The sequence below is a fragment of the Microcebus murinus genome, chromosome 9 (genome assembly GCF_040939455.1).
Source record: "Microcebus murinus isolate Inina chromosome 9, M.murinus_Inina_mat1.0, whole genome shotgun sequence".
Classification (NCBI taxonomy): Eukaryota; Metazoa; Chordata; class Mammalia; order Primates; family Cheirogaleidae; genus Microcebus; species Microcebus murinus.
The window spans coordinates 18,772,475-18,784,848 of record NC_134112.1 but is presented as its reverse complement, the minus strand read 5'-3'; the positions used below and the strand labels follow the sequence as shown (position 1 = coordinate 18,784,848).

Sequence of the window (12,374 nt, the reverse complement as noted above, 5' to 3'; positions counted from 1 at the left end):
AGCAAAAGCACTCCAGGGCAGGGAGGCCAGGGCAGGGGGCCACGTAGAGGGCTCTCAGGGTAAGGCCTGGGCCCTGGTCCGGACGGCAGGGTGGTGAGGGCTGTGCTGGCTGCTGGATCGGATCATATCTGCCAAGGAGAGAGCAGCACGTGGATCCTCCTGTCGTCAGGCAGAGCTCTTCAGTGAGGTGGGCTCAGGGAGGGCTCTGTGCCTCTGCTCAGCCGAGCTCCAGCCAGAAGCCTTGGGAGGCAGAGGAGGTGCTGAGCTGCAGCTGCTTCCCTGCTCTCCGGAGGCGAGCTGGGCTCCCTCACTCTGCTGCAGGCGCAGGGACAGCGAGGCTCAGCCCCACCTGAGCCATGGCAGCCCACCTCACAGAGGGCAGCCCCAATTCCAGCGGGACCACGCAGACGCTGGATTCTTCTCCAGTGGCTTGCACTGAAACGGTGACTGTCACTGAAGTGGTGGAAGGAGAGGAGTGGGGCTCCTTCTACTACTCCTTTAAGGTAAGTTTCCTGCCTTCCACTCTGAACACTGACTTGAAATAATGAGGCGGGAAGCACTTAATAGAGCCGGTTAGAGTATCATGGCCAGTGTTGTGAATGGGTATTGTTTATTTCTTTACTAAAAAGGATTTTAAAAAAACCTGATGAGCTAAAGCAACATGCTCTAGTGTACAAAGATCCATATTGTAGTTTCTCATGAATACAGGTGTTCTTTTTTTCTGCTGCTGCTGAAAATCATAAGCAATATTTATGAGTGAATGATTTTTATTTTCCCCCTTTCCTTAGGCAAAAGCACCTTTAATTAATAGCAGTGCTTGAAATGTCTGTTTCTAGTAGGGGTTAGAGCTGTGAGATTCCTGCTAGGAACACCAGAGGTGTAGAAAGCCCATGTCCCAGGGGGCAGTGACTGATGGAATGAGAGACAGCAATCAGCAAGGGAGCGCTGTCTTTCTTTATTGATCCTTTTCACTGAACATCAGTGAGAAATTGATTCTTTGACGGTAGTTAGTGGCACTACCTTTTGCAACAAGTTGCTTCCTATGACAAATGAAAGAATCAGAGTTTGTTAAGTTTCAGCTTCAAAGTATCCAAGGGTCACATTGAAAAAAAGATCTTCATTAAGCCAATACTGTGCTTTGCCCTATTCTGCAACAAGATCTTGTGAACAGGAACAGAGCAGGCAACTGAAAAGCAATAGTTCTTTGCTTCTTGCATCCAAACACTGAGTTGTCAGGTTATGTCCGACACTGCCTAATGGTGCATTTAGTTGTTGCAATAATTCAAGGTCTCAAACTGGTTCTTTATATCAAAAAGGGAAATACTTCAAGAAAAATTCTAGTTGTTGCTTTATTGTTGTTGTTTTTTAATCCTCTCCGTGTTCTTGAAATGATTTGGTTTCTTCACAATAAGTTAGAATTACTGTGTCATCCACCTCCTACTGGAGGTTCGCTTCTTTGCGAACACTCAGAATAAAACTTTCAGCAGGGAGCTGTCCCGGGAGTCAGCCTGGCACTCGAGGGCTGGAGAGACTCTGTAGCGAAGCAGAGCCGGCACAAATCACTCCTGGCTGCAGCAGGGTCCGGTCCCTGGGAATCACCTCCTAAAGCATGCACACGTGCACCGCCCAACTGCTCGGCTCCGAGACGTGGCATTGAAAGTGAAATTAGAGTTTGTTGCCATTTACTGTTGACTCAATAATCCCCTTTATGAAATCAACCTGCAGATCCAGAGATTCTATCTCGGCAGGCTTTGTGCACCCGGGAAGCACAGGACTCCGTTCAGTGACGCTGCCTGTGCAGCCTCCTTGATATTTATAGAACAAGACAGCAAACAGAATGGAGACAGACTGACCGTCACAAAGGGGGTAATAATCAACAGTGAGGCAGTTGTTCTGAGACTCGGGCCATAATCAGTCTCGGCTGAAATCTCATTTGCCGGTTTTTGAATACAGCACCTAAGGGGATGCTTTGAATATGTGAACAAACAAATCCCGGCTGGCTGGCTCTCTACAAGTGTTTGTCCTCTCTGAACTAGCAACATCATCTCTAGGCACTAAAAAGAATCACATCATCTTTATCTCATTCCTACTGACATGTTTGCAGCAAAACAGCTAGACCACTGGACAAAGAGATAAGCAGGAAGAGAGGAATTATGTCTTGCCAGGAGCTCAGAATGTTCCACCTCATTTTTTGAGAGATACATTCATTAACTAAAACATAGTGATTTTTAGTTGCACAGCGATCAGTGGTAGTCTCTGTGGAAACCTAGCTTAAATTTCTTAGTGTAACTTTTTTCCTTGGTCACCTTTGAGCTCAAGTAGTTTTGATGCACTGTTGATACAGAAACTGTTCTAATGCAAATGATTGTTTACTGAGAGTCCTTTTGTTCCACGTATTTCTGAAGAAGTAAGTCAAAACTCTGCCCCTTTGCAATCTCTCAAATGTGTCCTTTTAATCCCCACTGCCTTTACCGAAAGCAGCAAAAATAGCACAAAAATAAAAATGGTGAAAGTAGCAGAAATAATAGCAACAGTGGTAGCCACACCTCTCATTTGCTCCGGGCATTTTTGGTGCCAAGAGTCTTAGCAAGACTCACTTAGCAAGTGAGCTCTGTGAAGTATCTCATTTAATTCTCACACCCCCTGGGGTAGCTTTCCATCCAGACCTGCCTCCCATCTTCAACTGCGTTTATTTAAATTCTACCCATTCTTTAAGGCTCAGCTTCAGTGGCTTCCTCCACGAAGCCCTCCCTGACTCATTCCTCCTCTGAGTTTCAGCTGTCACTGACTGTACCTCTCTTCTTGCCACACAATGCAACTCTGCTTTAAACTGCTGCTTCAACATGTGTTGGGTAAATGTGTTACAGTCATTAAGCTCTTTGGGTGAAAGGAATGCCTTGTGTTTCATGTTCTCTTTAGGCCCCAGCGCCATGCTAAGATACCAATAAACATTTACTGCATAAACGAAGTGTGGTGGTGTTTTCCTGTCAATTGCCAAACTTTGTCAAAATGGGCAACAGACAGCTTGCTCTCCCTGTGCCAGAGGTGGGGCGGGGGAGAGTCTTGTGAACCACAGTTCTACCCCGCAACCTCTCCTCTCCCTGGTCTCTACCAGCTGTACTCACCCAAATCCTATGATCAGCTCATCCCTACCCCATTTCTAAGCCACTGGGACCCAGGTAAATTACAGATCCTGGTGGGTGGGGTATAGAATGAGTTGTGGCACTGTGGGCTGCTGTCCAGCTTGGGTTAGCCCTGGAGGATCCGTACCCACCATGGTGCAGCCTTACCTAGTCTTAGCTGCCCTGCTTGGTCCACATGCCTGGGCGTCTACCTTAGCTTTCCACCTCACACTCTAGTTCTTCTCCTCTGAACCCCTAAACTCTCTTGGGGGTCTAGTTCTTACTGGCATCCCCTTCACAGGTTCAGAACCTTTTCCTTCTTCCTGTCTCCACCATCAAATCCTAGCTTCTATTTTCACCACTCTAACCTACTCTGCCAACCTAAGCACTTTGGGCTCTTGGAAATCAGCAGGAAGGTTGCGGGTGAGACCACCTACCCCTCCTCTATCGTGGGTTTGGTTTGACTAACGCTATTCGGTCTTGGGTTCAAAGTTCTCAGCTCAGACACTGGTTTTTATTTTTCCATTTTGTTCCCAATTTCTTGTATTTTCAAAGTCACATCCATCTCACCTCCTCAATTCCTACGCCCCAGCATTAAGAACTTATATGGGCTTCCAGAATCCGCTGGAAGTGGATTTAAGGAGGCTGGGACCTAGCTCATCAGAAAATGAATGGGGCATCTGAGTATATGGTTGTCCAAATGGAAGACAAACACAAAACTCACACAAAGCACTTAATTTTGCCAGTGAATTCACTAACAATGTTTCCCGAATCTCTGATTCTTCATGATGGGAAACCTAATTAGAAGTCACTGGAAGGGATACCTGTCTGAATTAGTAAACTACCTAAATTATAAAATAATGCAAATGAAACTCAATTTTATTACTCTTTGTAGAAGAGAGAAACATGAACCCACACTGCTAAATATCCCCTAATGACTATCTTTTGTTGAGCCTCCTTCAGTGGGTAGTTACAAATGATATGTGATTAGTATAACCATTGTTTATATGTAAATCTTTGCTTCTCTGTGCTTGAGGGTGATTGGACACAGCTTGTTCCCTTTGTTTGTGTACTCTCCCTTCCACCACACTCTTTTACTGTTAATTTTCTTAACATATCCTTCCTCCATGAATATAACAAAACCAATTTCAGTTCAAGGCATGTCCCAATTATCTCACACTATGTTTTTGCAAGAGCTCAGTTTAAGGAGCTTAAGTAGGCTGTGCTTGTTTTCATTATGGTTAGGTTGACAACTCATTTTTATGACCTCGTTCTACCTTCTGGATACTGGCATTTGCACCTCTGACTGTCACCTCAACTCCTCTCTGCCCACTTGCCTGCTTCCCTGTGCCCCCTCCCCACCCTCCCCGGCTCTCCAGGGCTCCTTTGTCTCCCTTCCTGCCCTGGACCCAGGATGGTGGTAGGGCTGCCCTTCCCGGAGTCCAGGAGCCCTAAATTCCCGACCTTCCCATGCATTTCCTGAAATTTGTCACGAGGAGGCTTGCATGTACATCACGTAATTTTTATCCTCTTCTAATTAGTCTCGCTCAGTATGTTCAGTTTGAGTTTCTACAGCTGAACACTGTGGCTGTTCCTAAGGGAATTACTACCAGTTTTACTCAGTGAAACAATTATTAAAGGTTTGATTTCTTCTGCTTGGCTTGTTCTGCTCCCCACACCTGGCACTCCACTTTCCAATCCCCAACCTGCCACCACGCAGCATGTCCGATTTCACTCCATGCGAATGAGAAAGGCAGAGGATAGCACGCAATTTCCTTCTAGCCTTTCTTAAAGCGATAGACACTACTGTGTGAAAAATGAAATTTTCCTCAATTAAACTGCTCTTGGCATTACTAATACATTGGATGGCAGGAAACACAATCTTAGCTAGTTCAGAGCAAACCCAGTCATTGCAGAGCATTTCAGACTAGGAAGAGTTTTCATATTCCTCGGTTTAGGGAAAGCATCTAACTCTAGGGCCATTGCTTTGTAGGGTCTTCCTGTGGGAGGGGATGGGAAGCGGGTGGTGGAGGAGGCTTGATCTTGTAAGGAACCTGGGAAAATTAGCCTCAGCTGAAACAAGGCCTGTGTGCCCCTTAGACATGGTCATCCTTGTTCTGGACCCTTGCCTGGGTCCCCATCTGACCCATGTCAGGACCACACTGCTTTCTCTCTCCAGGTACCTGGTGCTCAAATCACCCTCTCTCCCTTTCTCAATCCAGACTAAATTTCCACATCCTTACTAGCAATGGCAAGTCTGACTGCTCCCCACTCATTTCTGGGCAGTAGAAACATAGTGACATTATCTCTGACCCTCTCTCCTGCCACATAGCCATCTAAATTGTCCGACTCCCACCTCCAAATACCTGAGAAAATCCGGGAGGCTGCCCTTCCTCAGCCCCTACACAGTATGTAGACCTCAGCACCCTTCTGATCCTGTGCTCCTCAAGTTTAGCAGATGTCCTTTCTCTCTCTCTCTCTCTTTCTCTCTCTCTCTCTCTTTCTCTCTTTGTGCTAACCCTTAGAGGGGGGCAATCCAATGCCATCTCATAGGTGTCTGAGCTCCCCCGCATCTATTCCAGGATGCTACACCACTACTGGACCTCCTAACCCTTCCGTCTCCCTCAGCCTCCCTTCTCTGTCCTGGGAAATTGACCACACAATGCTCCTCCCAATTTATTATTCTGGGCTCTCTGCTCTGAATGTTCAAAAGGCAAGAGCCATTTCTCTTCAAGCTTCTTATGATCGCCTCCGGGGGGTATTTTGAAAGCTCAGAGCTGACTTGCTCCTCCCAGTCTGCCTTGGTGGAGCTGAGGTTGCACCCCGAGGGCAGTTGGGTAGGGGCGGGAGCTGCCTGGGCTGGGCAAGGTTGTATCAAGGAAGTGGGAAGCAGCACATCCTTTAAGGCTTCAAAATGTCACTCTGTCATCCTTGAAATGATTTCCTGTTGATACAGTGAGTAAGAATGTTTCAAGCGGTGCACTCAAGCAGACAAGAAATTGAACTTTGTTTTTCTATAACTAGACTTAGCTTCTCTCTGGACCGGTCAGTCCACCGATTGCAGAGAAGGCGGCTTCGTCAACCCAGGTGAACTCAGCCTTGAGCTTTCTCCACCAGTTCCGTGAGGCTTTAGGGCCAGACTGCTGGGGCCAAATCCCAGGGCCACCACCATCTAGCTGCGTGACTTGGGGGCGGTTCACTTCTACCTGTGCCTCAGTTTGCTCATTCAACAAACAAGGCTAATAACTGAATGTTCTTCAGAGGGTTGTTGTGAAAAGTCAAATGACAAAATGCTTGTAAAGCCTTTAAGAACAGCAAGTGGCCCAGAGTAATAGTCAATGTTAGCTATTATGTTCCCAAGAATTAGTCATTTCTCTCTTTTCTGAAGGCTACAACTGAGCGGTGAGAAGCCAATATTACCTATACAGAAGCAGCTTCTAAACACGCTTGGAGAGACGCTGCAAGCCGAAGCACTTCAGCACAGCTTTAATATGCACCTTGCCCTCAGACACTGGTGGTGGATTGAACTGCTTCTTTTGTTTTCTTTTTTAACTAGATCATGAAAAACTGTAGACTAAGATATATATATATATATATATATATATATATATATATATATATATATTTAGGGAAGATTCCATTTCTTACTTTATCATCCTGATATTATACCTGACTATTATCTAGGCAAGCTTAATGGCCCACTACATGAAAGGCTATTTGCAGAGAGGAGAAATTATGCCCTGCCCAGAGAGAGAAAGAATTGGCTTCTTCTGTGGCAAAAAGCTTTTTCCCGGCCACAGATGGCAAAACCCAAGGTCGTGATGAGGTTGTAAGCAATAATCAAGGTTCTTGTTTTCCCACTTAGGCAATATTGATGGCTGCCTAAAAGTGATGGATCTCTTACTCTTGTCGCACATTATAGTTTGCAATGTGATTTTGTATCATCACAGTTGAACTTCCTATCATCTCCAAGGGGGGTTAAGATAGCATTTTTTTTTTTAAACTAGATATGAAAAGATGAGAGAAGTTAAAGTGTTAACTTCCTAAAAAAATAAATTAATAAAATAAAAAGGAAAGAAAAGAAAAAGGATCCTAAGCTGATTTTAGTCATGATAGGTCAGGCACAGCAGCAGTAAAAACCAAATTCTGAATCTCAGTGGATTAACACACCAAACGATTATTTCTCTCTCACATTGTGGTTGCAAACAGGCCAACTTGTAGCTACACTTTCTTGACCAAGTGGCTTCCAGGGGAGATGGCAAGCTCTTATTGGCTTTGGCCTGAAGTGACACATAACTTTGGCTCACCTGCACTGGCAAGAATCTGACAGGCATGGGAAATGCCCCCGTGTGGGGGACATAGTGCATGGCTTTAAAGCTTTGGTCCTCACCTTCTGCAGGATAAAACCCAAATTCCTGGGCCCCCTTTGCTCCTCTCCTCAACCTGGACCACGTTGCAGTGAGTGTCTCACCACAGTCCAAGAACAGAAGATTCTGTTTACCCTGTTGGATATGCCTTTTTCACGCCTTTTTCTTCTGTTATCACTCTAAACTCAATCTCCCCTTCTTTGATGCAAGCTTCAGATTGGTTTAGTAGTCCAGTGTCATCACTATACCTGTGTTCCTGAGGCATCTGGAATCTCTGTGCAACACGATTCATCTCCTTACATGCGTGTTTGCCTACACACGCACATATGCACAAACATACATACAGCCATGAGTACATACACACGGACACACAGAGACACAGATATATACACACACAGGTACACACACACACAGACACAGACAAACACTAGATGTCAGTCACTTAGGCACAACTCCAGGTCCTGCTATGCCTAGTGCAGTACCTGACACATAGCAGAAAAATGTCAATAAATAGTTTGTTCAATGAAAGAGCATACCAAGGAGCAATCTGTATAACAAGTTTATTGCTCCAGCCTCAATAAATCCATGTGAAGGGATTTGGGTGGATGCAGTCTTAATCCTTATTCACCAACCATTGGGTTTGGATTTTAAAGGTGCCATAATTTGGGAGGATTCCTGACACCATGATAAGCCATGTTGAAGGGATGCACGGACAGGTCTTTAGAACGGAAGCAAACAACATCCAAGGCCTGTCTCTTTCCCTTCCTGTGCTGCCACATTCCACATCCCAGGCCTTGGGATCAACCACTTCTGAGCCCCAGGAAACCAGGCAGGCATTGAGCAAAGCACAATGTTAACAGTCACATCTCTGCTCTCCATATGTGTCCTGATGCTGATTATAAAAGCACAACCACAGAGAGCTTCTGCAGGGTGCACCGGGCAGAGGGCACCATTCATGGGATAAATGGATCCAGCCCTATCTACTAGAATTCTCAATCAGGCAGTCACATGTGATTACTGCCTCTGGATACTTCTAGAAGATACGGCAGTCCTGTCAGCAGTGAGACTACAGCTGCTTTCTCTGGGTTGAAGCCCATACCAGTACTAGAAAGCCAAAGAGGATTTATTACTGTCCTGAGGCTGGTAAACTAATGTGATAATCCAATCAATATTACTATAAATGATTTTAGGCTTGTAAATCCTAACACTTAAGGATAAATATAAATATTTCTTACTCTTATTCAATTTAATTTGAATTTTAAAATTAATATGATGTCTATAAACAGTCAAAGCATGCTAATGTGAAATACATGCTTTTAAACTATATTCTTTCCCTCCCTATTACAATAGGCATCCCTTCACCCTGCTATCTTGAGAATGACAGATTGGTTTGACCAAGTAGAATCGTCACTCAGTATCCATGAGGGACTGGTTTCAGGACCCCTCTCAGATACCAAAATCCATGGGTGTTAAGTCACCAATATAAAATGGTACAGTTTTTACATGTAACTTATGCACATCCACTTGTATACTTTAAATTATCTCTATATTACCTATAATACTAATACAATATAAATGCTATGTAAATAGTTGTTGTACTATATTGTTTAGGGAATAAAAACAAGAAAAATGCCTAACATGTTCAGTATATAAGCAATCATCTATTTTTTTTCCAAATATTTTCTTTAAATTTTTATTTTTGAGACAGAGTCTTACTCTGTTGCCCGGGCTAGGGTGCCATGGTGTCAGCCTAGCTCACAGCAACCTCAAAACCTGGGCTCAAGCAATCCTCCTGCTTCAGACTCCTGAGTAGCTGGGACTACAGGCATGTACAACCATGCCTGGCTATTTTTTTCTATATATTTTTAGTTGTCCGGCTAATTTCTTTTTATTTTTTCTTGGAGACAGAGTCTCGCTCTTAAGAGCTCAGGCTGGTCTTAAAAACTCCTGAGCTCAAACAATCCACCTACCACGCCCCCCCAGAATGCTAGGATTACAGGTGTGAGCCACCGCTCCTGGCCTCAAATATTTTCAATTCACAGTTGGTTGAATCTGCAGATGAGGAACCCACAGATGGGGAAGGTTGACTGTATTACCTTAGACACTGGGAGTTCAGAGATAGACAAAACAGGTGCCTTGCCCTCAGGCAACTCTATTGGGAAAAAACAAACATTTGGTCAGTAATTACTTACATACTGGGCACAGTGGCTCACACCTATAATCTTAGCACTTTGGGAGGCCTAGGTGAAAGGGTCACTTAAGGCCAGGAGTTTAAGACCAATCTGGGTAACCTAGTGAGAACACATCTCCATAAAAAATAAAAAGATTAGCTGAGTGTGGTGGTGCACACCTGTAGTCCCAGCTGCTCAGGAGGCTGGGGCAGGAGGATTGTTTGAGCGCAAGAGTTTGAGGTTGCAGTGAGCTATGATGATACTACTGTACTGTAGCCTGGGCAACAGAGTGAGAGACCCTGTCTCAATTTTTAAAAAATTACTTATAATACAAATGAAGAAGATGTAGTCATTTAGATAGAAGAAGAAAAGATGGGGGATGGGGTAGGGAGAGGTATAAATAAATGTAAAGAAAAAGGATTTCTGCATAGAACATTAAGTTGACCTACATAGTTGGAATAAAGTTTAGGGTTTAGGTAAAAGAGTTAGAAAAGTTAAAAAAAAAACCCAAAAGAACCAAGTGGACCACCAGACTAAAAAATATGTTTTTTTTTCTTATATGCAAGAAGAAATCTTTGAAGTATTATTAGCAGAAGATGTTAACTGTTCAAAATTATGATTTTAGAGAGATTAATCAGGTTGCTGGGTGGATTTGGGGGAGAATATGCTGGGGAAGGGAGGTCAATTGTGATGATCAGTGTTAGAGGTTGGGTGTCCAATCAGCCAAGATTGTCCAAGACGGAGGAAGAAGCACCGGGTGTCATGTGGGACCACATGTGGGGCTGGGGAATCATGAGAGATTGGCAGAGGCAGAGAAGGAAAAGAGATGAAGGTCAAAAATTGATAAGTTGATTCTACAATTTATTTAGACAGACAAAGGAAATTGAATATCCACAATAATTCTGAACAAGAATAAAGTTGGAGAACTCATACTACCTGGTCTACGGTCTTACTATAAAAGTACAGGGTAGTATTGGGGAGAGGACAGATGTCCAGATCAATAGAGCAGAAGAAAGAGCCCAGAAATAGCCCCCCAAACATATATGGTCAATTGATTTTTGACAAAGGTATAAAGGCAATTCAATGGAGAAAAGGAAAAATGGTGCTGGAACAAGTGGATAGTCACATGTAAAAAGTGAACCCCAACCCATACCTTCAACCCTATAAAATTAATCCCAAATGGACCATAAACCTAAGGGAAAATCTAATATAAAGAAAATATAGGAGAAAGTCTTTGTGATCTTGGTTTGGACCAAAGTTTCTTACATACACCATTAAAAGCACAATCCCTAAAGGAAAATTTTGATAATTTGGATTTCTTTAAAATTAAGAACTTCTGTTCTTTGAAAGATGCTATTAAGAGAATAAAAAGGTAAGTTCCATACTAGGAGAAAATATCTATAAATCCCATATCTAATAAAGAATTTGTATCCAAACATATAAAACTTCTTAAAGCTGAATAAAAAGAAAGCAATCAACCCAATTTTTAAAAATAGCAAAGGATTTGAACAGACATATCACCAAAGAAGATACACAGATGGCAGATAAGCACATGAAAAGATGCTCAGCATCATTAATCACTAGAGAAATGCTAAATAAAAACACAATGAGATGCCACCACACATTTATTAAAATGGCTAAAATAAAAAACAATACGGATAATACCAAGTATCCGTAAGAACGTGGAGGTACTAGAGCAATTATACATTGTTGATGGCAAGCCAAAATGGTAAAGACATTTTGGAAAACTATTTGCTATTTTCTTATAAAGTTAAACATACATTTACTATACAACCTAGAAATCCTACTCCTAGGTACCTGCCCAAGGGAAATAAAACACAAAAGGCTGCACATTAATATTTATTGTGGCTTCATTTGAAATTGCCAAAAACTGAAAACAACAACAACAAAAAACACAAACATTTCTCAGCTGGAAAATAGATAAACAAATTAGTACATCCACATAATGGAATATTATTCAGCAAAGAAAAAGAAATATACTTCCAGATTATACAACAGCATGGATGAATTTCAAATGCATTATGCTAAGTGAAAGGAGCCAGACTCAGTTGCTACTTACCATAAGGATTTCATTAGTATTATATTCTCAAAAACACAAAACTCTAACAATAATAACAAATCAATTAATGCCATGAGCTGGGCAAAGAGGACAGGGTGACTACCAATGGACACAGGGAAATCTTTTTGAATGGTGGAACTGTTCTATGTCTTAATTGTAATGATGGTTACATTTGTCAAAACTCATAGAATGGTGCATTAAAAGGGTGGATTTTCCTCTTTATAAATTATACCTTAATTAAAAAAATAATTACATAGGGATTTATATCATGAGTTTAATTTTCAGCAAAGCATGTTTCAGTTTAAATCGTAGATCTCAAGTGACAGCATAGTGACAGTATAGCCGAAGCCCCAGGAGAACCTGAAATGGGATGTAGATTTAGAAGTCATTAGTACAGAATTAAAGATGGATAAATCCCCAAGAGCAACAAGTGTGGCGCAAAAGGGGCAAAGTGACAAAGGCCTCACTTGGGTCTCTGCTCAACTGTCACTTTCTCGAGGGTCTTCTTCGATCCAGCCATCAAGAATGGCAACAGGCCCATCATCACTCTCTAGCCTCCCTCAGGGTCTATCTTGCCTTATAACACTTGCATGGCATTATATGATATGTTTATGCGTGTGCTGTCTATCTCATA

The 12,374-nt window shown here is 42.8% G+C and overlaps 1 protein-coding gene across 3 annotated transcripts in view; it reads left to right on the top strand.

Annotated features, from left to right (window-relative positions):
• Window positions 1-356: 356 nt before the first annotated feature.
• The window catches only part of NPSR1 (neuropeptide S receptor 1), a 159,854-nt gene continuing 147,836 nt past the window's right edge, over window positions 357-12,374 (top strand). For all 3 annotated transcript variants that reach the window (XM_076006170.1, XM_076006167.1, XM_076006169.1), the window contains exon 1: window positions 357-503. In XM_076006170.1, the coding sequence (XP_075862285.1) occupies window positions 357-503 (147 nt within the window). The remainder of the gene's footprint in view (window positions 504-12,374) is intronic.